This window comes from Rutilus rutilus (assembly GCF_951802725.1).
Source record: "Rutilus rutilus genome assembly, chromosome: 1".
NCBI lineage: Eukaryota > Metazoa > Chordata > Actinopteri > Cypriniformes > Leuciscidae > Rutilus > Rutilus rutilus.
The window spans coordinates 39412995-39438896 of NC_140209.1; the positions used below are offsets into that span (position 1 = coordinate 39412995).

Consider the following 25902-nt stretch of genomic DNA (forward strand, 5'->3'; position numbering starts at 1 on the left):
ACCGCCACTATACTCTTCCACACCAGAAGAGGACAGCAGAGGGTGTGACAGCGTGACTGAAGCCCTCGTTTAAAACAGTGAGCGCTTCCATCGGCCTCATTGATTCTAACAACACTGCTCAGGCATGGCCACCTCCTGTCTCAATGCTGTCAGGGTTAGATTGTACTTTGATTATCCTCCTCCCGCGACACCTGAGTGTCGGATGTGTTGGTTGCTGGTGGACTTGAACAAATGCCGAGTTATCGCAGATCTTTCCAGCATTATAAAGGAAAAGTTTGGCTACAGCCGTAAGACTATTTTAGACTTGTTTATTGAGGATTGCTACTTGCCTTCCACAGAAAGTATTTATATAGTACGTGATAATGACAGTATAAGGTAAGAAGTGTATTGTATAATAATATGGTGGACGTTCTTGCTAGGTTAAATAACCTGTTAAATGTTGATAAGTGTTTATTTGTCATCCCCATTGACAGGGTAAAGGTATTCAGTCCTGTTTATGTTAATGGTGCCGAGGCTTACCAGAACTCTGAAACACACATCTCAAAGACCAAGAAAAGAGTGAGAGAGGATGAGATGCAGATCTGTGAAGGTCTGAGTAAAAAAAAGAGGAATGAAGATGCTCATAGCAATGGCTCTGCACCAGCAGAGGATGGCAAAAAGAAGAAGAAAAAGAAGAAAAAAGAGGTGAAAGAGTCAGCCACCAAACCTGCCACCCCTCAAAAGAACATTGCAAGCCCCTCCTCTTCGAAAAGCAACAGAAAAAGCACTTCCGCTGTCGCCATCAGTGACAAAACAACTCGTACAAAGAATCATGAACCAACGTCAAGTTCTTCAGATAGCACTGAGGACGAATCTCACAAAAAGGCCCCTCCACCAAAACCTAAACCCAAGGAGAATGGTGCAACCAAAAAGCCCGCTGTGGCTGCGCGAAAAGAAAGCACGTCATCGGATTCATCATCTTCGGGTGCTGTTAATAAATCCAAAAGCAGCATCACTGTACAGCCGCCTCCTGTTACACCTAAACCATCTAGCACAAACTCAAAACTTCTACTACAGACACCTCAACGTAGAGAGAGCTCCACAGATTCTTCTTCCTCCTCCTCCTCATCACCCAGCCAAGTCAAACCTGTAGCCAAGAAATCACAAGCAGCAAGTCAGCCCTCCTCAACCACTCAAAATTCAGTTCAGTCGGTCTCGTCTTCTGTGTCTAAAGAGCCCCGGGATAAGGCAGAGAGCTCAGACTCTGATGCCAGTGAAATAGAGCTTGTGATTAAAAAGCCAAACCTACAAGGAATGGGATTGAGAATTGCCGGTTTGAGACCCTGCGCCGGTGAGGCAGCAGACCGAGGCCGAGGAAACACAAGAGGTCAGGAGAGAGGCAGAGGTCGAGGTGCAAATCGAGGCAGTTGGAGAGGAGATTTTGGTAGGGCCAAGGGAACACCGTGGAAACAAGACTCTCCTTTCGAGCGGCAGAAACAGAACGATTCCCTGACTAATGAAAGTTTTATTCTGCAGGTGAGATGAATGTGAAGGTGTGATTTATTATAAGAAGCTACTGTTATCTAAATTTAGCAAATTAATTAAAGCATAAGCCTGCTAACAAATTCTCCACTACACCACAAAATCTAGGGTTTTCAAGCAGGACTCTGTGGGAAAGGTATGTAAATCATATATGTCCGGTTTCACAGACGAGGCTTAAGTTAGTCCCAAGCTAAAATGCACTTACTTAAGAGACACTTACACCTGCATATCTTGAAATATGTCAGTGCTATTGTTTTGTCTCAAGATGCACATCAGTAATGTTTTTTTTTTCGTTTTTTTTCTAAGGCACGTTTAAAAAAAGCTGCTTTAATGTCCTAATTGAACTAAGGCTTTATTCTGGCTTAATCTAAACCCTGTCTGTGAAACCATGGCCCTTAATATAAAGTGTTACTCAGAAAATCTATCTTTTGATTGATTTGGCTAGGTTAGAGTATCTGAGTTTGGATCAGGAGTCCCTGGGTTAGGAAAGGTTGAAAATTAAACATTAAAATGTTCACAATTTCTGTCATCCGTCCCGACCTGAACAACACTTTCAACTAATAGTTCTTTGTTTTTCATACTTTATTATATAAATAAGTTATAAATGTATTAATGTAGTGTATTATCTGTGTATTTATTGTTTCTTTTATTATTTTTGAAAACTTGAATCACTAACCATGCGGTGGATGTTTTGTGTTGTTGTAGAATCCACCTGAACCAGCTCCCAAACGAGACTACGCAGCTTTACCCCTGCTGGCAGCTCCTCCTGCACTGGGTCAAAAAATCGCTTTTAAGGTGCAGTGTGATTTGATGAATGATAATAGAAGCACTTGAGGATTTATCATCCTGATAATATCATACATGCATGATTATTTATGCTCAGTTGTTAGTATAATACTTCCTAGTTTCAGTGAGCACATGCCAGTGATCAGCTTTTTTTCATGGAGATGGTCATTGAATCTCTTTGATTGTTCTCTCCTGTCTCATAGCTTTTGGAGCTGACCGAGAACTACACACCAGAGGTGTCTGACTATAAAGTAAGCCATCGTACACCTCTGTAATGTGAATTGTGTTGTGTGCATATTAAAAACAGTCTTTGCTGTTATTTAGGAAGGGAAGATTATTGCATTCAATCCTCAAACAAAAGTGATGGAGCTTGAACTGCTCTCTCAACCTCAAGGTATAATCAACACCTTTCATTTATTTATTTATTTATTATTGCCACTGTTTCAGTTATATAAATCTGACACCTGAAGCTTGGCAGCTGCTTTATTACGTGCTAGATTGCACTCTTCCTTCTGCAGCAATAATTTATTTTGTTATGTGTCTTTTAGCTCCAGTTGAACCTGGCAAGTTTGACCTGGTATATCAGAACCCTGATGGATCAGAGATAGTGGAGTATGCTGTCACACACGGATCACAGGTACTGAATGCTCTCTTAAATGTTACTTTAGGTTCACACACCCACATCAAGTGGATTTTAGTGTGGCTGGAACATTGAATTGACCAATCAGAATTCAGAGAAAGATCTATCTATATATTTAAAAGATTGTATTATGGATTGTAAATGCATATGAACTGATCAGGTATAATACTAAACACACAGGCAAGTTTACTGGAAATACATCATTAGGTGAATGTGTATTATAAATAGGCTACAATGTAATTTGTAATGAACAAATTAACTCCTGGCTGTTACCTTCTTTGTTGGTGGGGAGATGTTTTAGATATCAGCAAGATAATCATATGAATAAATAAAATAAAAAAAGAAGCTTGTAGCACGAAGAGCGACTAATTAGCGCCACAACTAATTATTTCTCAGCTCATGTCGTATGGTGAATTCAGATTATGAATCATAGTTACTACACTTGCTGGGGAAATGCATTTGACACAAAGGAATATAAAAGTGCATACTCCATGTTTAACACATGCAGTGTATGTCCTGAGCTGACAGTGCTAATGCGAGTGCTGTTTGGCAAAGCTCTAAACCCTTTTTTGTAGTTTGGATTGTAACCCCATCCCCCAATCCCACACAATTGTTGCTTTCTGATTATCCCTTTTAATTGTTGAAGTGAATAAGGGCAGTTCTTTGTACAAGTGCGTATGCTGTGGTAGGCTAAAACAAGCCTGTCTTTGATGTCTTTACTGCAGCTGACTGAGCGCTGGGATTCTCTTCTGGAGCCCCGGCTCATTGTGGAAAATGTCGGATGATGGTCCGAGAAAACATGCAGCCTGAGACACACCTATTCGGATGACCATTCTTATTTTAATTCTGTTTTGTGGAAAATTCTCATGAAATTGTATTAACCTTTTATTTTTTATTCTCAATGTCAGTTAAATAAATACTTTTGTTTAAAAAAAAAAAAAAAAGAAGGGAGTATTGGCAGTGTCTGTTTATATAGTGATTACAAATAGCCAACCTCTTGGCAAAGACTGTTTTTACTAACTACTGCGATGCCGAGATTTTTATTTATTATTATTATTTTTTTATTACAAATAGCATATTACTTATTTTTACATTTACTTTGTAAACTTTCTGTGAATTGCATCTTTCCCTATTTGGACTTGTAAACAAGATGATGAATACAGAAGAAAAGTAAAGTCACCACACAATACTTTACCAAAGAATACGCATGGAAATTGCGTATGTAACTATAGCAACAATAAAGTACATTAATGCCCAGTTTATTACAGAATGAATATGCTCCCGATCTTGACTACGCAGCTTTACCCTTGCTGGCAGCTCCCCTGTAGTGGGTCAAAAAATTGCTTTTGAGCTGCTATGTGATTTGATGAATGATAATAGAAATGATTTTTAAATTATCCTAGTAATAATATTATATATGATTATTTATGCTCAGTTGCTAATAGAGCTGACCGAGAACTATTTTATACTTCTGAAATTTTAATTGTTGCATAAACTGTTTTTGATGCTGTTGTTATTAGGATGGAAAGATTGTTACATTCAATCCTCATACTGTATATACAGTATGTGTGTGTGTGTATAAATATTGAAGCATTTTTGAGAGCATAGGGAGACTGGGACAGGGTGGGCGTTCCCTGCAAGCTCTTTTGGCGCAATTTTGTCGCCGTGGCTCTCTGATTGGTTGAAAAAAAAAAATTAGGCAAACAGCCAATTAATAACATCAAAGATCTCAATTGGTCTGACTATTGTTACTATTATAAAACAATTTCCCTCTGGAGGAAATGAATGCAGTTTTTACTTGCAGAACCCGGTCGTTGCACACTATGCTGCATTTGTGTTTTCTCTCTGGAAGGATGAGGCCGGTAAAAGCAAACGTTTTTAAATACAGAGAGAGTCACTCAGATTAAAAAGTTTAAATAATATAAATAAAATCCTTTCATATGGGCGTATAAACATTATAAAATGTTTAGTTGGAGTTACAACAATCCGATTCTTTGTCATGCCATTGTTGCAAGAACTAAATCCTTGGTCTCAAATTCTCTATGTTTGGCCCATGCGAAAGCGGCGTTCTGTTGAGTAATAAATAGCAAAGATAGTATATATATAATAGCCTACATGAAAATGGTAAGAATATTATTATGAACTGATATTCATTCAGCAGTGCTGACAAAAGTACAGGAACATATATGATAATCTACTAGTCTACTACTGTATCTGTTTTGAAACTGCTTTGGATTCAGAACAGTCCAAAATTATGTTAAAGTGAATTCAATTGATTTAATCCAATCAGAGTTTCGTTGACATTTATGTCAACTGCGTGAACCAATTAAAGCGAGCTAAACACATCCGCATCACAGGTGACGTCAGCAGGAGCGCGCGACCCCTCCGCACGCGCAGATGATGGTTTCTTCCAGCTGAACTGAAGTGATGCTGATCTGATGTCAGAGCGCTGAGTGAAGCTGAGCTCCGCGCGAGCAGAGATGATGGCGAGCGCGCTCACAGCATCACAATCTCTCTAATACAACGCGTTTAACAGCGCATCATCATAACAATGGACGGCAATGTCTTCCCCGACCAAGAACAGCTGTTGGCATTCCTGAAAAAGCTTAAAGAAGTGTTCGACGTGTGCGACGAGGATGCAGACGGATATATTCGGGTTGAGCACTTCGTGGACCTCGGTCTACAGTTCGGCCAAGGAGATGAAGTAAGAACCTGTCTTTACATAATCATTCACTCATTTTCTTGACTCAGGAATGTTTGTCATTTAATACTGCAGTGCACTTTTGTACCTTACACCTAACAGTCTCTGGGAATATTTCAGTAAATCACTTTCACCTGTTTGTGCAAACAGGTCGGCTTATATTCTGTAATTGGTGCTGGACGTTTATGGTGCTATAGTTTTATTTAGGCTACTGGCATTTTAATAATTGCACTTCCGCCAAGTAACCAAGACAACTGTCTCCTCACTCTCCTTCAACTGTGATGTCATCAGCCGTCACTTACAGAGTCAACAGTTCATTTTTGTTTTGTTTTTGTAGATTTAACAGATAAAAAATATTAAAGGAACAAGGAATACATCAAAATATTAATTCCACAATAGCCCAGTTTAATGACAAAATATATAGTTGACTTGTTGTCCAGGACAAACAAAATATGTCTTGAAAGGTATAGTTCGCCCAAAAATGAAAATTCTGTCATTATTATTATTATTATTCAGGTACCCACCTCATGTCGTTCTGTATGACACTCTTCTTTGAGACATAAAAGACGATATTAAATAATGTTGGTAATTAAAACGTTTCCATTCCCTTTGACTTCCATTATATGGACAAAAATAGAAAGGAAGGCAATGTTTGGTTACCAACATTTATCAAAATATGCTTCACAGAAGAAAGAAATTCATGACATGATGGTTTTCCCTGTTTGTTGTACTGAAGACATTGTGATACTTGACATAAACAAAATACAGGATACCTTGAAAACTACATTTTGAAATTCTTATTTATAATAAGCTACACACGTTTAGTTGGTGATCAAAATGACCATTCATTTCATTTTTAATGTTGATCATGATGTTATATACGTTCTGTTTGTAGAATCTCAAGCAACGAGCAGTAGCCTACTGGTTTTCTTAAATGTAGATCTTGACCTTGCATTTCTGGCTTCGGTGGGTCAGCTGTGTAGCTCAGTGTGTGCTTCTTGAAGACCTGCCAATAAATACTTTTGTCTAGAAATCTGTCTAATGGACAGCATGTCTCCTCGGAGTGACCAGTCAATATCCACCGGCCTGAGTGATGATTGCTGCTGCTGCTGAATATCAGTTGAGCTGAGTTTGTGTATTTTGGTTGAAATTACTGTTTACGCTCGGTCACTCAGAAGACAGCTGTAGCGCTATGTTAACAAAATAGAGCAAGTGAACTTTTTTTAATTAATAAATTAAGTAGAAATATTGAAATTGGCAAAATAACGATAACCTGATTGACTTTCATAGATTTATTTAATGCTGTACTTTTAATTGCTTTTCATTAGCCTGGCTAACGTCAGACCTCGTCTCATTGAGACGTGGTCTGGGAACCACATGTTCATTTTCTCGTATTTGAGAAAATATCTCGTGGTTTACGAATGCCCAGAGCCGTTTTTTATGCTACGAATGTCTATCAAGTGCACAAGGCAGCATGGGGAAACCCAGTCTAGCTTTTCATGGTGATCGTTTAATTTATCGGTTAGCTGATCTGTCCGTTCAGCTTATCTTCCAGAGCATGACCAAAACAAACAACATAATGGGAACCACAGGTGCTTTGGCTAATCCTCATTATCTTTTCTTATTTACAGAGACGCCTGTTAATCTGCCCAGTTGGGCTACATTGTATTTGCCAGTTTAGTCACTCATCGTGCTTTGTTTTAAATTAATTAGACCTTACACTGGAGAATCTGGACCCTGAATGTGCTTTCTCGTGTCATTAGGCAAGTATGAAATAACGGGTATAAAAATACCCTTTCCTTTACTGTCACCATGGCAATCATGTCTAACACTCTGATGATGCTGAAAAGGCCTTTCAGTAAATCCTGGGTGGTGTTTAAGAAAAGGACCTGCCGGTTGTTTTGGATCTGTAGGTTTAGGTTACATAACTTTACAAAAGATGGCTTGATTTATCTTGAGATTGTAGTTCGAGTTTTGGTGCTCTTAGTTGACCGTAGCTGAAGTATTTTCTTTACGTGACAAATTATAGTCCGTTTTTTTCTGCTCCGTGTGCTGCTCAACCATGTGCAGCCATTCTCGGTTGGCACTTGCTGTTTTATTCAGCTGATTAAGATGTTTAATTGGCTTCCTTTACACATTCAATTGAATCCATAATGAATTGTGGTGCCTCAAGGCTCTTTGTCATTTAAAATAAGTCTCTACGGTCTCAGTGGACTGCAGTAATGGAAACGGAATGAGCAAACCTGCCTCGGTTTGCCTAAATCTTTTTCAGGAAATCTTGATGATGTGCACTGCTTAATGTGATTATTTCATATTGAACATGCTTACATTCAGTATTATCTAAAGGGGTTTTTAGAGATTCAGATTTATTATTTGTTTTTGTAACGATTTACTGTATCTTTATGCTCTCTTATCCCAGTCATTTTGGATTATTAATGTGATCATTAAGCACTGAGATCATCTCATTTGATTTCAGGAATTACCCATGCCAGCTCAGACAGCATATTTCTACAACACATTAGGTCATGCGACTGTATTGCTTGCTAAACATAGTGAGCAGTGGTGACAAATGGGATGATTTTATCTGATTGATAGTGCGACACAAAGGGGAAGGACTCCGTAAGAGTCATCCTTCTAAACCTTCAGTCAGCGCCGTCCCAAGTATGGGACGGGGGCCTAGTGCAAGGTAGCGGAAGCGGAGCCACCCCTCTGTCCGATAGCATTCGTGGGGGTGGTTGGGGTTCCATTCTGAGGGTTGTTCCAGAGGGTGGACGATCTCCCCCTCGGCCCGTTTGCCGCGGGTCTCCAGACGGCCCTGCCTTCACCACAGAATCAGAACAAACCAAAATACAACTGCTGCACAGGACGAACTCGCAATGTCTTGCGGTATGTAATCACCTCTGAATGAGGTGTAAATTATAATGTGAAACTATGTAAATTACATGATCTCAAATGATAGTTTAACATTTTGCAATTATGTTGTGTTTTCTTTGTAATGTATATGATTTTCTGAAGTGTCTCAGCTGTAAGATATAACCATTTAATTATCGGATTTAATATATTGGCCAAATTTTCTTAATGGACCGATACCATTAAAAATGAACATATATCGACCGATACCGACATATTGTGGATCCCTAATTTTTATGGTGTTTTTGTATGTTTTTTGTTGTTGTATTTTTTGCTGTTATTTAAGTACACTACTGATACACACCAAATCTAGTGTACACCAGAAATGGATTAATAATTATAATAATAATATAATGATGATGGATTATAGGTACTGAAAATTGCTTTCATTTTTCAGCATCGTTACTCCATCATTACTCCAGTCTTCAGTGTCACTTCAGAAATCATTCTGATATGCTGATCTGGTGCTGAATAAATATTTCTTATTATTATCAGTGTTGAAAACTTAATATTTTTGTGGAAACTGTGATGCATCTTTTTTCAGTATAAAGATCAAAAGAACAGCATGTATTTGAAATATAAATCTTTTGTAAGATAAATTCTGAATAAAGTATTAATTTCTTAAAATAAAACTTTTAATGAGCCCACATTTTTGAATGGTATTGTAAAGTAAACTGTTATCATATTCGTATGTTATTTATTTATTTTCTGTTACATATTACTCTGTTACTTTTCATTTATTTTCCGCTTTCTATATTTAACTGGATACTATTATAGCAGAATAAAATTGAATAATAATAAAAAAAGAATCCTGTAATAAGTGCAGCAAAAAAAAAAGCTGTAAAGTAGTGCTTGTCATTAGTCAGAAGCAAATGTTTTTGTGCCATGTTGTACCATTTGCTGTGATACAGTTCAGTGCTTTGTGCAGAAGTAAGTGATGTAACAGCATGAGGGTTAGTGTGTGAGTGTGAGGTACAGTCACAGATGACTAGTCTCTACATGGATTCTGAGTCACAGTTGTGAGGAACAGTCATGATAGCAGCTTGAATGTTTGTGATGACCGTCTCGAAGTCCTGGCAGGTCTTCTCACCAGTCCGTCTTCCATTTCTTTTCTTTAATCCATTAGTTGCATTCAGTCTTAAACCATTTAAAATGTTATCACCCCTTCTTCCATTTTCCTTTCCTATTATCTCATGCCCTTTCCTTTTTCTCTGATGCCTTTTTCAGGTCAGCTTTTTCTTCATCCTCCATCTAGTCTTCACCTTCATTCCTTATTCCTCCCTCTCATCTCTCCCCTCCCCTTCTCCATCTCCTCCTCCAGTCCGTTTTCCTGACGCTGTATGAGGATTGCAGTGATTGATATGCATGAAGAGCACGAGGATGTTTCAGTGCAGAACGTGTGGTGAACGTGTGCCTCTGCTCTTCTTCCCCTCCCACAGGCTGCACTGTAGTGGCCTTGAAGAGCGCTTGCTAACATTGAGCCCTTGACACAACGCTCATTAACAGCAGCACTTCTTCACAGGGACCCTGATAGATCAAACAGTGACAAGATGTGAGGGTCAACAGCATCTGACAGAGCTTTAATTTAATCGTTCATTGATGCTGTATGACTTCTCATGGCTAAGATGTAACAGAGAATGCAGAAATGAAAACAAGAATGGTGCTTAACTCATCACGTATGACTGTGAGGACGAAGTTTGATGTGCTCAGTGAGTTTAAAGAAACAAATTGCTGGTAATAAATCTGCAGCTAATCTAGACGTGGTGTGAATTTTTTGATTTAGCTGATGTAGCCAGTTTTAGTGATGTAAACTGAAAACAACTGCTCCAAAGAACATCTTTAAAGGGTTAGTTCATCCAAAAATCTGAGTATCCTGTCATTCCAAACCCATAAGACTTCATTTCCTCTTTAAAACACAAAGATGATTTAGATTGTTAATGAAATCTGAGAGATTTCCCTCTCATTCCCCTTAAAGGCATCATAAATGTAATCCAAGACTTTATATGTGAATAAAAGCCTAAATTAAATATGTTCATCATACTGTATACAGCGATCATGTGTCTTTAGAAGACTTGGATTAAACTGCTCAATTCATATGGATGTATTTATGAATTTTTTGAAGCGTGAATGTTTTGATGTAATGGACTTTCGATGGAGGGACAGAAAATTAGTTTTTTCGAAGATGAACAAAAGTCTTATGGCTTTGCAACAATATGAGGGTGAGTGATGACAGCATTTTCATTACTGTTAAAGTCCCCCGTAGTCAATTATTTTATCCCTTAAAACTCATCTTTGATCACCAAAATGACATTAAAAAAAAAATGTCATGCCTTAAAATAGCTTGAATGTAACTCTACAGTACACCCTTGCCTCATTTAGTATACGCGGTTCAATGAATATGAGAATTAGCCCCGCCTCCACTCACTTGCACAAGCTCAGAGATCCACTCGTTGACGTGATTGGTTACAAGGTAGTTTGTGATGTCAGAAACACCAGCGATTTCATCTTGCATTTTTGAGTTCACTGCAGTTTTAGAGAAAATACTCAGCAATGGTGTTTGACTTATTAATTTGTACATGGTTTGTCTTAAAGCATATTAAAAACACCATATAGACATAAACAACAGTAAAAGCTTGATTTTCACCACAGGGGGGACTTTAACTATCAATTTAAGAACAGGATTTGGTGCATCTGCTGCACAAAACTTTTATGCATGTTGACTTAAAGGGATGGTTTGGAGTAATTTCAACCTAGAGTCCTTTGCACCTAGCCTGGGTTTCCCCATGCTGCCTTGAGCACAGCGCGATTTTATTCACGCTGCTAGGCAGCCTGGACACCTTGGACCAGATTTTCCCCTCAAAAAGGGAAACAATCACAGAACAGGGAGAGAGCAGCAAGACGATGATGAAGTCTATGCGACACACCGAAGCAGTTTGTTTATATCTATGGGTCCAACATGGCATCAGACGCGAAGTTACCTTTCGATGCAGCCTTAGATAGTGATCTAAGTAGTTTAGTCGCTGAACGCCATCGTGTACACATAAATCTCTGACCCATCGTCTTCTTCCTCGTCGAATTTCTGTCGCTCTACATACGTCATCTGGTAATAATTGAAACGATTGGCTATGAGCTACGTACAGGCGCATTTGATAGACATTCGTAGCGCCCAATAAACGGCTCTGGGCATTCGTAAACTACGCCTCAAATACGAGAAAATGAACATGTGGTTCCCAGACCACGTCTCAATGAGACGAGGTCTGACGTTAGCCAGGCTACTTTGCACCATGACCTCGAGCCAAACATATAATTATATATTATTTTATAATTATTATAATATGCTGATTTGATGCTCAAGAAACATTTCTTTTTATTGTTGATGTTAAAAAAAGTTGTGCTGCTTAATATTTTTGTGGAAACCTTGATGCATTTTTTCAGGATTCTTTGATGAATAGAAGGTTCAAAAAGAACAGCATTTATTTCAGAACAGAAATCCTTTGTAAAATTATAAATTTCACTTTCTTTTTTTGTTTTTATTTAATGCACCCTTGCTGAATTATAAAAGTATACATTTCTTAAAAAAAAAACTTACTGACCCAAACTTTTGATTGGTAGTGTGAATGGTATATGAATTGCATTTTTTTGTTGGCCTCTCTGAATTACTTACTCTCTCTGTCTGAGCTGAAGTAGAGGAATTTGGGGCAAGTGATTTATTTAGCTCATGTGTGCTCCTCTGTGTGCATGCACCATTACACAGATGCATCACATCACCTGCTTTAATGGCCACCGTGTTTCAGCTCTCTGTTAGAGCTATTGCACTAAACACCTCTTTTTCCATGGTGAATCATCCTAGCAGGTTATAAGGCGAGAGATTCAAGACTGAGAGGTTGTCAAGAACACTTCTCCTCCTATTGGAGGTGAATATATTTAGAAAGAAGTGACGTTGTCAAGGAGCTGTGTGTGAGGTGTGAAACACAGTGACGATGAATTCTGTGTTACCATGGAACGTTTTCTCATAAACTCGAACAAGTCTGGCAGCCCTTAAGGAAAACTTTCCCGTAGGAATGAAAAATGACTAATGAGATCTTCTTGATATCTCCCTCACCATACAACCAAGGTAGCTGGCATAAACAAACAAACAAACCTTAATGTCTCAGTTTCATATAGATGTGAGAATGAAGACATTTGCTAGAGAAAAAGGACATTTCAATCTCATCTAGGGGCTTTCGCACCGGAGGAACCTTTTCATAGTTCCTAGGACTATTGGCGGAAGTACCCGGATTTTGGCGTGTTCACACCGCAGGAACTATTTTAGCTCTAGGAACTACTTTTGGAGGAACTAATTTAGCTCCTACTTCAGAGTAGGGTCTAAACCAGCGCTATAGGAACTATCCGTGACGTCAGTGTTCGCTGATTGGCTGAACGCACGTGAAACACCAGCACCCGCCATTTTTAAAAAGACTGTGTAAACGCACAGATTATAGCCTATATATTTACTCCACAAACTAACTCTACGAACATGGAAAACAGTGATAGATGGGCCTCTTAACCTTTACGCGGAGGAGAAAATCCAACGCAACTTTGAGGGGACCAAGTGAAACATGATCATGTATTTCTGCTCAGCTAGCAACACTGTACATCAACCACACGGCATAGGCTAATAACTTTTCATTACTGTCTATGTATAATAGTTTTATCTAATAACATATTATACTGTTAGACAGATCGTAAATGAATGAACACAGAGAATGCGAGCACTGTTTGCTCAGGCTCTGGCGTTCTCAGCACGTCAAAATAAAAGTCACAACAACAAGCGCGGCTTACGTCATTTCAGAGTTCCTACTGGCGGTGCGAATGCAACCAGGAAAACGTTCCTAGGGGAACCATTAGTTCTCGGGGAACCACCCTGGTGGCTAGTCCTAGAACTATCCGGTGCGGAAGCCCCTTATATCGCTATGAACATTTCTCAGCAAATTCTTTCAAGACCAAATTATTTGAGCTATGCTTTTTCACATTTCACATTTGATAGCTTTTAACAGACTGTATGTTAACAATGGTCTGTGTGTCATCTTTAGGAAATGTTGGACAAGAACATTTGAGACTTAAACATAACTGAGAACTCTTAAGTCTTCTAAGTCACGAAAAAGCAAATGCTGAGCAATACAGTATTTATTCACTGTTATCAGAAAAACATGGTTTATAAGATACAGCTACGCTTGGCCAAGGTGTTTGAAGGCAAATCGTCTATGAGTTGAGTAAGCGAGTCGTGTCACGTGTCAGCAGAATGTCAGGATCAGTCTATTTCTCTTGGACAGCTGTCTAACACAAAGACTTGCTGACAGTGGGAGACGACACATCCTGACAGCAGCTGCTCTACTGCATCATCTGTGGGAGGTGAAGCTGACCACTGATCATACACACGTTTTCCCATTTATCTATAGGAAGGTACCATCCTGAACATGTCAGGTGATCGCCCTCCTCATTAAGGTAACTTTGTGCTTACTGTTCTCACGACTGTCCTCTTTTTTTTCAGGTTAAGAAGTTTGCCAAGTACCTGGATCCCAATGCTCATGGCAGAATTAACTTCAAAGATTTCTGTCATGGAGTGTTTGCAATCAAAGGTAAGAGGACGGTTCCCCTCGAACGGTATTTCATGCCCATATATACCGTTGATGAATCTGTTCTCATTAGATCAAAGGGATTATAAAAACATCAAATCATGAAATCATGAGCTATACTGATATAATTGCTACAATAATATTTTTCCAGTAAAAATATAAAAACATCCTCAAAACTAGATACATTTACTTGAGAAGAAAAACGGTGTAAAATAAGAATACTTTACTTAATACTTGTCTTAAAATGTACTTTTTTTTTTTTTGAGAATCAAGAATGAATTGTATTGTTTTTACCTTGCTGCAGGGTTCATGAGGAAATAGGTTGGGGTTCATTTGATGATGAAAAGTTAATAATGAATTAAATCATAAAATTGTAACATTAAAACAAATAAATTAAATATAAATAATAAATACATTTTAAAATACAAAACAATCAAAATACAATAAAAAACACAAAATAACACATTAAAAATAATTAAATAATTGATTTGTTTACCTGCATGTTATGGGGCCATTAACCAACATCAGAGAAATGTGAACATGCAAATGTGTTGTTAAATTATTGAAATATTAACTTAAAATCTAAGGCAGTACTTTAAATTGATATTTGAGGTAAAAGGGTTTAAAAAGTTTCGGAATCCCTGCTTCACCCCAATGAAAAAGGTTTAATAATTAAATAATGCAATAGAAACTAAATAATGTATGTAAATGTATCTTATTTTTATTGGAAAACAAAATTAAAATACTGATTATGAAAATTATTTGTATACAGCTTCCTTTCAGCCCTAAATGTTCATACTGTGGCATCAAATAAAGAGCACATCTCTTATGTTCTGTCACACAGGTTTTAATTTCAGCACAAAGTGTGCCAAACGATGAATAAATGCAATTTTATCTCCAGACTAGTATTATCACTTCATTTTATTGAACAATTCATCTGAAGAATCCAAAGATCGATAAAGGAGCACATCAGCTCTGTCTTTTTAGCATTCCCTTCTATGTGTAGAATTGCAAGGAATAATGAATAGCTTGAGTGAGCACAATCTGATTAGAGATCTCTGCTTCAACGCTGAACACTCTTGATCTGCCTAATTGAAAATAACCACATTTGAACAGCAAATTTACGAGCATCTCTGGGTGTGCCTTTAATTAAGGTTTATCAGATTGAAATATTTTCCCATATAATGACAGCATAGTAATTCACTTGTTTGCGTGGGTTGTGCTTCTCAGTTAAAAGAAGGGGGGACTTTATTCCTGATTATAGTGTCAAGCATCGCTATGGGATATTTTTTAGGGTTTCACAGACACAGTCTGTTACTGTGTAATCATGATTCAGCAGTCTAATTTCACATTATTTATAGCTGTTTTAGGACACGTATTGTTTTGTCTAGATGGGAGCACTCGCTTTTCCCTATTTCACTGTCATTAAGAGCACAGTAAACAGGGTTACATTTGTCAGGCAGGGACACTCACGCTGCTTGGCAGACTTATGAAGCCCAGATCTGCCAGCTGAATAGGCAGGCCACAGGCAGGCACGGGGACCCGGGTACAACGTCTCTCTGTCAGCGCTCTGTGGAAGTGACTGAAGAGGTAGAAGTAAGCAGGCCAAATGGGCTCCAGGCCGAAAGACTTTGTCCCGGAGTGTTTAATGAGCCCCAGTGGTCTTCCCACTCACTCTTTCCTTAATGAATCCCCTAATCCCTGATCCCCAGCACGCACACCAAGTCTACAAAGCCTATGTTGCCTATCATTTTGAGGTCCCATAGGATACTTTGCTGTTGTGTATGGTGTATTTAAAATATTGTATCACTGCTTTACTATTGGTCTGCCTTTGGCCTCTGCTAAAACTGACCTATTGTGTACAGCTTTATATATTTATGTATTGCCCACAATATGTTCCCATTTGGGACATTCCCGGAGCCAAGTCGAGCTGTGGCCCACTTGAGATGTTGCACAGAGCTCCAAACCTTCACTGCACTTCATGTTATGTGACTATAAATGGAGTCGAGGCCTTGGCTGCCCTGCGCTGTGGCTCTCAGTACGTTATTTATTCATGGCATTTTACTTAGCCTGTTGTATTTCTGCAGATGGGCTTGTCTGTTTGTGTGTGTGAGCAACAATATAGCCTTATATTTAAGAGAACAATTCCCCTTTCCAACATAATATCTAATGTTGAACTTTCAGTTTTTATCAAAATGAGGATCTTGACATTTTTCTTGTAAGTGGAGCAAAGGAGGCCTAAATTTTGCAGTGTGTGTATAGTTCAATAATTCAAGCATGGGTTGAGAGATGTCGTCAAATAGGGATCTGAAATTTAAAGTAGCAGAAGCTGATTTATACGTACTGCACAATGGCCGCAGTGTCTAGTAAATCAGAAAGCCACATTTCTTGAATTAGTATATGTACATCTGAGATTCTCTAATGAATAATATAATAGATATAAGGAAATCCTTCTAAACTAATGTAGTTGTTGTGGTGATGCAAACTTAATCAATAGCTTCATTTTGTACTTTCATAAAGCACATTCGAAATTAGAATTAAAGTGATAATCCAATCAAAAATGATTTACTCACCCTCATGTCATTCCAACAGAAGATATTTTGAAGAATGCTGGTAACCAAACAGTTTTTAATCCCAGTCGCTTCCATTGTATGGACAAAAATTACAATGTAAGTGAATGGGAACCAAAACTGTTTTGTTACCAACATTCTTCAAAATATCTTCTTTTTCGTGTTCTGCAGAAAATAAGAAATGCATACAGGATTGGAACGACATGGCGGTGAGTAATTGATGACAGAATTTTCATTTTTGGGTGAACTATCCCTTTAAATGAGGTGGAACTTACAGGAATGTATAGCATATTAGTGCAGAGAAAGATTCGGGATTTGTGCCACAAATTTATACAACTTTTTTACACAGTGCTCTGGAGTACTCTATTCTGATAGCATTCAGCAGTCAGATATTTCCTAATTTTCATTGTCAACTATGGCACTTTTGCACTGTTGCCACGGGCTGTTTTTTTGGACTACTTTCATGTTTCTCGTATCACACAGACTTGCATTTAAATGCAACTGGTGCCATCTTTTGTTTCACTTATAGATTGTTTTTGAAAATTAAATTGATTCATTGTTGTAGTGTTCGTCTTGTTGATAGGTCTATTGACTATTTTTTTCTAATATACATATAATTTTGTATTCATTTGCTGAGTAGCCATGGATTAAGTGATGTTTAGGTTGCGTTTGAAAGCTTAAAAAATGCTGCCTTCGGAGGACGCATTCCAAGGTGGGAAGACATCAACGCACGTCCAAAACCAATGTTAGCTTCACTTTCTTGTCTCCTGAGATACCTTCATCTGATGGATTTTTGAAGGCTGCGTATATGTATCTTTCACTGCCTCTGATATCCCACAATCCTGTGCACTCCATTCTGTGGCAGTTATGTTAAAAAATAAAGATGGCATCTGAAAGGTGCGGTTGGTGGTGCAGTTTATGCGTAAATGTACGTTTTCCACTTTTGATGTCATTTCTCGTGAGAAATTAGTATTGTAGTAATTAAATAATAATTTAGTAATATTCAGTAACAAGTCAGCTGCCTAAGCTTTTGAGCACAGCCGTAAACTGCACTCAACCGACTGACTGCACATTATCTCTTACTTATTTGTGCTCAATGAGATGTGTTTTCACAGGACTAATGTTTCTTTCTATGTGATTCAGGCTGTGAAGAGATTCTGAAAACTGCACTTGGGACCCCCAACATCGGAGCACAGCCATACCAGACGGACAATGGCTACTACTATCAGGTGGGCAGATTTCTGTGTTTGGCTACTTGATGGGTTTTTTTCCCTTTCCCACATGACATGCCCAATTAGACTGTTGGCCCCCCAAAAAACAAGACACTGGGTCTGATCAGCTGAAAACACTGCATGTTTGTCATTGTGCACATGCACCTAATTGCACCGCATTGGATTAGTGGCTATTGACAGAATCAATAGGGTCACCTAACTACTGGAAGTCTAAAAGTTGTGTATAGAGATTATTTTATTGTTTAAAGGTTCCTCTGTGTAATATGTTAAGATTTTTCTCTAGTGGTAGAAAGGGATTTTGTCTCTGACTGACTTGTATTTAGATTTTTTCCCTATTTGTGAAACAGGCAAAAAAAAAATTGTTGCATAGGTTTTGGTTCACTTTACTGGGAGGCAAGCACTCCTGCTTGTTCTTATGGTGTTCATTGCACCATATTGAGGCAGGCAACCTAACAGCAAGCCAGAAACTGTAAGCACTTCTGTTGGCAATGTGTCTAGACGCATTAGGACAGTTAATGGAGAGATGCATTGTTCTCTGGTATAACAAGGAATGACCTTCCTTTCGTCTGCCTTACTAGCAATTCAGTGCTTGGCTTGTATGAACTTGATGGATTAGAGTAAGTAGAGCCAAAACACCCCCCCGCCCCCCCCCCAGCATGTCAGCTCTCAGTCACACACACACACACACACAGCAATCCATACTGCCACTGTTTCACAGGCTTCTGCTTGAGTTACCGTTTAAGCCTTGTAAAACATAACCTGACTCGGGACGTTTTAATGGCTCCTGTCAGCATGCTGTATATGACTCAATGGAGCTGTCAGTCAAACAGCTCGAGTGGAGGGGATTCCTGACATCCATCGATACATACTGTATTCAGAGACATTTATATGTATTTTTATTCAAATAATTAGGCTACACACTTTGTTTTTCTTAAAGGTCTTCAAAATTCACTTTTAGCAGATATTTGTATGTAAGATGTAGTCTTACTCTTTTGCATAAATATTAATTAAACACCTCAATAGGGCATATACACATTTTATTGGCCAGCCTCATCCCCCTGAATTATAAATAATATCAAAAATAATGCAAATCTGTTTTTGTAAACTGCAACTGTACCATTTGGACACATCAAAGTCCTCCCATTGTTGACCACAGTTCTCTGTATAAGTGAAGGTGATAGTGTGAAATCCTTCATAATCAAAGTATCTATATTGTTTTCATTCATGGTAAAAGCTGTTAGGTGTATTTTCTCGGACTTTGATTTAAAAGCTTAATGAACAAGCCCATTCATACATCCAGGTATATATGGGTTTTTAAATAAGCAGTGCCTGTTTTCAGTTATACAGCTGTTTGATATTTAGCAGAATGGAGGGTTATTTGCAATTTGCACTTTTTTTTAAATGATACATTTGTTCAGAGTAAATGTTTTCTATATGTAAAAATTTGGCAAATCCTAAAGTTTTCACTCTTATTACTCAATTTATAGATTTTAAAGATCTTTACAGTCAATATCAGTCAATACTGTTAGTACTACAACATCACATATAGCTGTTTCTAATATTAGAATGGAGCAGGTGACTGCAACAGTGTTGGCATCATCACTAGGTGGCAGTGTTTGGAAAGATATGAGATGCATTTAGCTCAAAACAAAGATTGAAACCGCATGCATAACAAATACAGCAACACTTTGGAGATAATATTGTACATGCATGTGAAGCGCAAGGATTAGCGTTTTTTCATTTAGGAAAAAAATGGCATTATGCAGATTTTATACATGCACCATACTGGTCTATCCATTTGTATCATCCATCACCAGTTATAATCTAAAATAGCTTATTCATTATTACAGTAATGCATGGATAATTTTGAGTGTTTCATCAGTCAGACAATGCACTTCGGAGTGAAGCTGGATCATAGTGTCCCTGTGGATATTAAACACTGCAGCAGCAGCAGTGAACAGACCTCCTCCACAGTCTGAAAAAGACACATTCACTCACACTAGCAATGTAATGATGAGCTTTGTAACCATATTGTCATTTGTTTTAAGACACTAATAATTACATAGTAATACCCGAATGAAAATGTTGAGAAATATGAAGAGAAAAGGAGAGAAATATGAATCATTCTAGAAGACTGGCTAATTATGTAGCTAAAACATTGCCTGTTTGAGACGTTCAGTCTGAGCAGCATGTTTTAGTACATTTGTAATTTTAGTATCATTTATTCCTGCTCATTTGCTCTCTGGAAAATCCAGCTGCTGCAAAAGCGAACTATCATTTTTCCAACAGTTACAGGAAATGTTTTCTATATTGTTGATATAGAGGGTGGCGCAAGTTTTAGGAATATTTCCATGATACCTCCTGCACTACAGCTTTTTTCTTTATTTTATTTTTTTAATTGTGTGATGGCTATCGTGTGAGGATGTGCAAATGAAGTCTGTGTCATCTACTGCATTGCTCTTTGCTTTCTCTGTGCTCTGCTGCAAACGGTTCTATTAGCACTTCAAATGAACACTGGACTGAAGCTTTGCATTGATCTTCTGCAGAGCACCTTTATCTCTCTCTCTCTCTCTCTCTCTCTCTCTCTCTCTCTCTCTCTCTCTCTCTCTCTCTCTCTCTCTCTCTCTCTCTCTCTCTCCAAAACCAAAAACATTGAAATGTTAATTTTCTTTGATGAATAAACTGACACCATAAGATAGAATATCAGTGAATGGCATGATTACTTCCATGTCATGAACATATTTTCTAATTGGACCAGCATGCACCTCTCACTAATATTGTGCCATTTCTGCGTCAGACATGTTCTCACTGTCATCTGTCAGGTAGCACAGCTTTCCGATCATAGTAGTGTAGTGTCGTGGTGGCTGTCACAAAGCAACACTGTCATATTAACACATTGCTTTTTAACATACTATTAACATACTATTCACAGTGTTTGGTGAAGTCTTCAAAGTGTGTGTGTTTCATTGTATGGATAATTATATGTGTTCCCAGGACACACACAAGCATGATTTAGAGATTAAGGTTACAGACAGCTGATCAGATTGACCAAGCATGTTATGTCTCGTGTACAGGACCTGCTTGAGAACAGTTAATGGCTTACTTGGTCTGTTAATGCTACTTATGTTAATACTATATCCTTCACTGACACACAAACGTTCTCCACTGACATTTTCTTTTCTCTTTGGTAACTAAGTACACTAAAGTTTTTGATAAGACTATTAGTGGAATTTTTTTGTCTGGGGTAAAAATAACAGATAAAAATAACCCACAGTTGTAATTTGTGTAAAAATGTAGGAATTAATTTTCACACAGTAGATATTGAAGTGATGTGTGTTGATTTAACACTTTGTGTAGATGATCTTATTTTAAAAAAATATGATTTTCATATTTTAACATTGAAAATCTGGCTTTGGGCATTTAAATAATAAAAAGAAGGTAAAGTTACTAAGTCACTTTTAATGTGACCTTCATATAACAAAATGTCTTAGTTTTAATAAAATCACACTCAGAGACAAAACAATTCCTGTTGACAACATTCAAACCCGAAGCTCATATTTTAGTTGTGTGTGTGTGTGTGGAGCTGTGATTTGTCTGGGTTCATCGGTGTATGTGTGTACGTGTATGTATTGTGCTCGGTACAGATCAATCGTGATTGGAGTTTGAACTCAGAGATGTTTCTTCTGAGTGACTGCTGCTGAATGATAGTTGAGTCAGAGCACTAATGAGCCTGTCACATTGATTACACTGATGGATAACCACAGAGAGAGAGAGAGAGAGAGAGAGAGAGGCTAGAAGAGCATGTGTTGAGGTGCTTGTCCCTTTTGTGCTCCTTTTTTCTAGTAGAGATATTATTAATATTATATTATTAAACTCTTTTGTTGTTGACTTCTAAGGAATACAATGTGCAATTTTTACTTTCTATTCTCACAGCCTTGTAGTCTCACCAAACCTAGTGTACACCAGAGATGGTAAATAATGGATAATATACAGTAGGTACTGAAGATTGTGTGATGGGCTTTCAATTTGGACTTGGCATTTGGTGCTAAAACATGTTAACAACATGTTGAAACATGCTAGGATCATGTTAACTTTGCAATAATACATGCTAGCAACATGATAAAACATGCTAGGATCATGCTAGCAATGTTTTAAAGCATGCTAGAAAAATGTTAAAACATGCTAAACATGTTAGAAAAATGCTAAAACATGTAATGATCATGCTAGAAAATGTAAAATAATGTTAAAACATATTAGCAACGTTAAATCATGCTAGAAAAAATGCTGAAACATTCTAGAAGCATGTTAGAAAATGTTAAATCATGCTAGCAACTAAATAAAATGTTAACAATGAGCTAAAACATGCTAGTGTAGTAGAACAACCGCTACACTAGCAACATGATAAAACTTGCTAGCAACATTATAAAACATGTTAAAAAGCGTATAAAACTTTCAGAAAAGGCTTTGCCAAGCCAACATAAAAGTTTGTACCGATGAAATTTACTTTCTACTTTAAAATGTAATTTATTCCTGTGATGCAAAGCTGAATTTTCAGCATCATTACTCCAGTCTTCAGTGTCACATGATCTTTCAGAAATGATTCTAATATGCTGATTTGCTGCTTAAGAAACATTTCTGATTATTATCAATGTTGATAACATAACATTTTTGTGCAAACCTCAGTTTAGAGTAATCTCTAAAAAAAAAAGTGTTTCAAGCAAAAAGATCATCATGTGCATCTAATCTGATATAACTGGGGGAGTGCAATTTTATGAGATGCATTATGTGAATGCTTGGCTAAAGAGATGTGTTTTTAATCTATATTTAAACTATGAGAGTGTGTCTGAGCCTGGAACATTATCAGGAAGGCTATTTCAGAGTTTTCCTGAGAATGTTTGGGGCTCAGACTGTTTAAATCTAGATTTAAGACACATCTTGTCACTGCATACTGTACATTTCTTTTCAGGAATCTTTGAAGAATAGAAAACTCAAAAGAACAGCATTTATTTGATGTAGAAATCTATTATAAATGTCTTTACCATCACTTTTGATCAATTTAATGCATCCTTGCTCAATAATTTTTTTGGCCCCATATATATGACATGTGTCTATAGACACAAATAGACACTTTTAAAATTGACTAACTTGCCAAATATACACAACTTGCAAACACATGTTGTTTACTTTTGTGAATGTGTCTAACTGTGTTACTATATCTTTGTAGTATCATCTGTCTATCAGCAGCATCTAATCTGCGCAGCACCACAACAAACATCATCATAAGGTCCAGTATCTGTATCTGCTCAGAGCAGAATGAATGCATAAAAAGCATATTGAAGCTTAAGCAGGTGGAGATTCAAGCTGTTGGTATTTTAAGCACAGAAATGAGATGCACCGCGACAGTGTATGATGAAGATGTTTCAGTAAAGTGTGAGTAAAAAGCCCTCGGCTTTCATGCACCACATCTCTCCCTTCATCAGGAGCACTGCAACACTGCTCCATGTGACATTGAATTTCACAGGCCAGTGCCTGCTTCCTGTGAGCCTAAAGGGGGCTGAATTATTTTTGTAGCCATAATTGCTTGTTAATAGGTTTTATGATAAATACATTTGTTTTAATGCTCCTGCATTTTTCAGAGTATCCATTTTGTTAAAGGGGTCATATAATGCCATTTTTTGTACAAGCTAATATGATTTCTTTAGGGTCTAAATTAAAAGTTTGTAATATACTTTAATTAAAAATTCTCATTAGCATTGTAAGAAAACACTCAAAAACAGCTCTGTTTTCAGCACGCCGTTTCAGTGCATGTGTCTTTAAATGATAATGAGCTTTGCTCACCCCGCCCCTCTGTTCTGTGGGGCGTTTTGACACAACACACGTGGAGTGTTGCCTTGACAACAGTTGAGGGTATATTTTGAAGAATGGCAGCGGGAGTCTCTGAGGACACATCTGTGCAACCGTATCAATTTGAACCGGAGTCGGAAAACAGGACGTTTCTGAATGGTTGGTTAACGTAATGTCACTTTGATCTATCTTTGTATGTACTGGCAGGGTAGAGTAGTGAGATACGAACGCTGTGTGTTTACTGATGTATACGTTAGTTCACTGACAGATTGATGTTACAGCTAATGGTCATGAAAAATAGGTAAATAGGCTTGTGCGTGATGCATAGTCCGTTATCTATGCAGTGTTAGGTAATGTTACAACTGTCAGGGCTGAAGCACTAAAATTGTGCCGTATTGCACCCAAGAACAAAACACCACAATCGTTTAGATGCCATTCTGCTCATAGACAGTGCTCCAGCGTATCAACAATGACGCGCGGATTATGATGACAGCTCGCTCACGAGCGAGGGCGGGTCTGTGTTGAAACGCTGCTGTCAATCAACAATCGTGGGAGGGGCGTCCATTTTGTGACGTCACAAAATCGAACGGCTTGATTTGAGACGGGGGAAAACATATAAGAAGATAAAAAAAAAACCACTGGATGGATTTTTATCATTTTATGATGGTTGTGTACAGGCACTGCCAACACACATTTCAGTACAATCAACTTGTAAAAGTGCATGTACCATTATATGACCCCTTTAAATGGCAGGACTTAGTTCACCTAACCAGGGATAGGTCACCCAACAGCCTCCCTCATGTCATTCCAAATTCATTTCTTTCTTCTGTAGAACACAAAAGAAGATAATTTTGAAACATTTTTGTTTTTTGTCCATACAATGAAAGTCAATGAGGTCCAATTTTGTTTGGAACCCAATGTTCTTCAAAATGTACGTGTGTGTGTGTGTGTGTGTGAGAGAGAGAGAGAAAAGGAAAAACTTATAGGATTGTAGTGACAATGTAATTTTGATGGGAAAGGAAATATGAAAGACAGATGAATTGGTGGCAGTACAAAAAGAGATGATGTGTTCTGTCAATACTGACTGTGCAGAGAGAGAGAGAGATTGAATGTCGTGTATGCCAAATAAAAGGACATCAGAAGTTATTTGAAAAACTGTCACTACGTTTGACATTGTCATTTGGTCCAGGGTCAGATTATAAAGGCAACCCATTTCTGGATGATGTTGTGCAGTACTACTACCCACTGAGTTCAATCACTGCCATCAAGCTTTCAACATCCTCTCCTCTCTCTGTCTGGGTTGATGTGAGCAGCCAGGTTCTTCTGAGTGCATGCGCTGCCACAATGACATCACATGTTAAGTACGAGCTTTCTCTTCAAGTAGCCAACTGTCACGCACAGCATGAGCTCGAGGTTGCCTTTTATCACTACCATTAGATAAAATGTCAGCATGTTGGTTGGAGCCATTTGCACAGCAAGAATATGACCTCTTTGCACTATAGCTTTTATTTAAAAATTTTCATTTTTCATTTTAATCTATTATTAAAATTACTTTTAATTTAACTTAACTTAACTTAACATTATGAAAAAATGATTAACATCCATGCTGGAAAAAGACACTTAACACAGCCTAAGCTGGTTTAAACTGGTTTTAGCTGGTTTAAGATTGTCTCCCAGCCCCGTCAAGTTGTTTAGCAGAGTGACCAAGTGTCCAAAACCCCTTTAAAACCAGCTTGACTAGGCTGGGGAGCCAGCTAAGATTTATTTATTTATTAATTATTATTTTTCCAACAGACATAACAAGAAAACAAATTGTGGTTTACACAAACTGTTTATTTGCAATGTAAATGAACTCATAATTAATGTAGTCTTGGTTGCATTTTCTTATAGGCTACTTTGTGTAGTTTCTTTGCATGATTATATGGTTAGTTGTATTTCACTCTTTGGATCTAGCTTTTCTTTTTGCTGTCCGTGAGCCTATCAGAACAGACCTGTGACCCAGTTATACCTTGCAATCCACCGATTGAGACCCCTGGTTTTGGATTATAGAGGAATACAGTCATTTGTATGCACACTGTGCCCA

General features: G+C 37.8%; 2 protein-coding genes across 2 annotated transcripts in view; both read left to right on the forward strand.

Moving 5' to 3' along the window:
• The first annotated feature begins 19 nt into the window (after positions 1 to 19).
• On the forward strand, positions 20 to 4090 carry coil (coilin p80). Its single transcript, XM_084386125.1, has 7 exons — positions 20 to 375; positions 474 to 1515; positions 2227 to 2316; positions 2511 to 2558; positions 2632 to 2701; positions 2856 to 2944; positions 3673 to 4090. The coding sequence occupies exons 1-7, from the start codon at positions 125 to 127 to the stop codon at positions 3730 to 3732; spliced, it is 1650 nt and encodes a 549-aa protein (XP_084242251.1). The 5' UTR covers positions 20 to 124; the 3' UTR covers positions 3733 to 4090.
• A 1300-nt stretch (positions 4091 to 5390) lies between these two features.
• rab11fip4a (RAB11 family interacting protein 4 (class II) a) overlaps positions 5391 to 25902 on the forward strand; it is a 46107-nt gene continuing 25595 nt past the window's right edge. Inside the window, exons 1-3 of the mRNA XM_084408977.1 lie at positions 5391 to 5651; positions 14089 to 14176; positions 17887 to 17972. Coding sequence (XP_084265103.1) covers positions 5499 to 5651; positions 14089 to 14176; positions 17887 to 17972 — 327 coding nt within the window. The 5' untranslated portion in view covers positions 5391 to 5498. The remainder of the gene's footprint in view (positions 5652 to 14088; positions 14177 to 17886; positions 17973 to 25902) is intronic.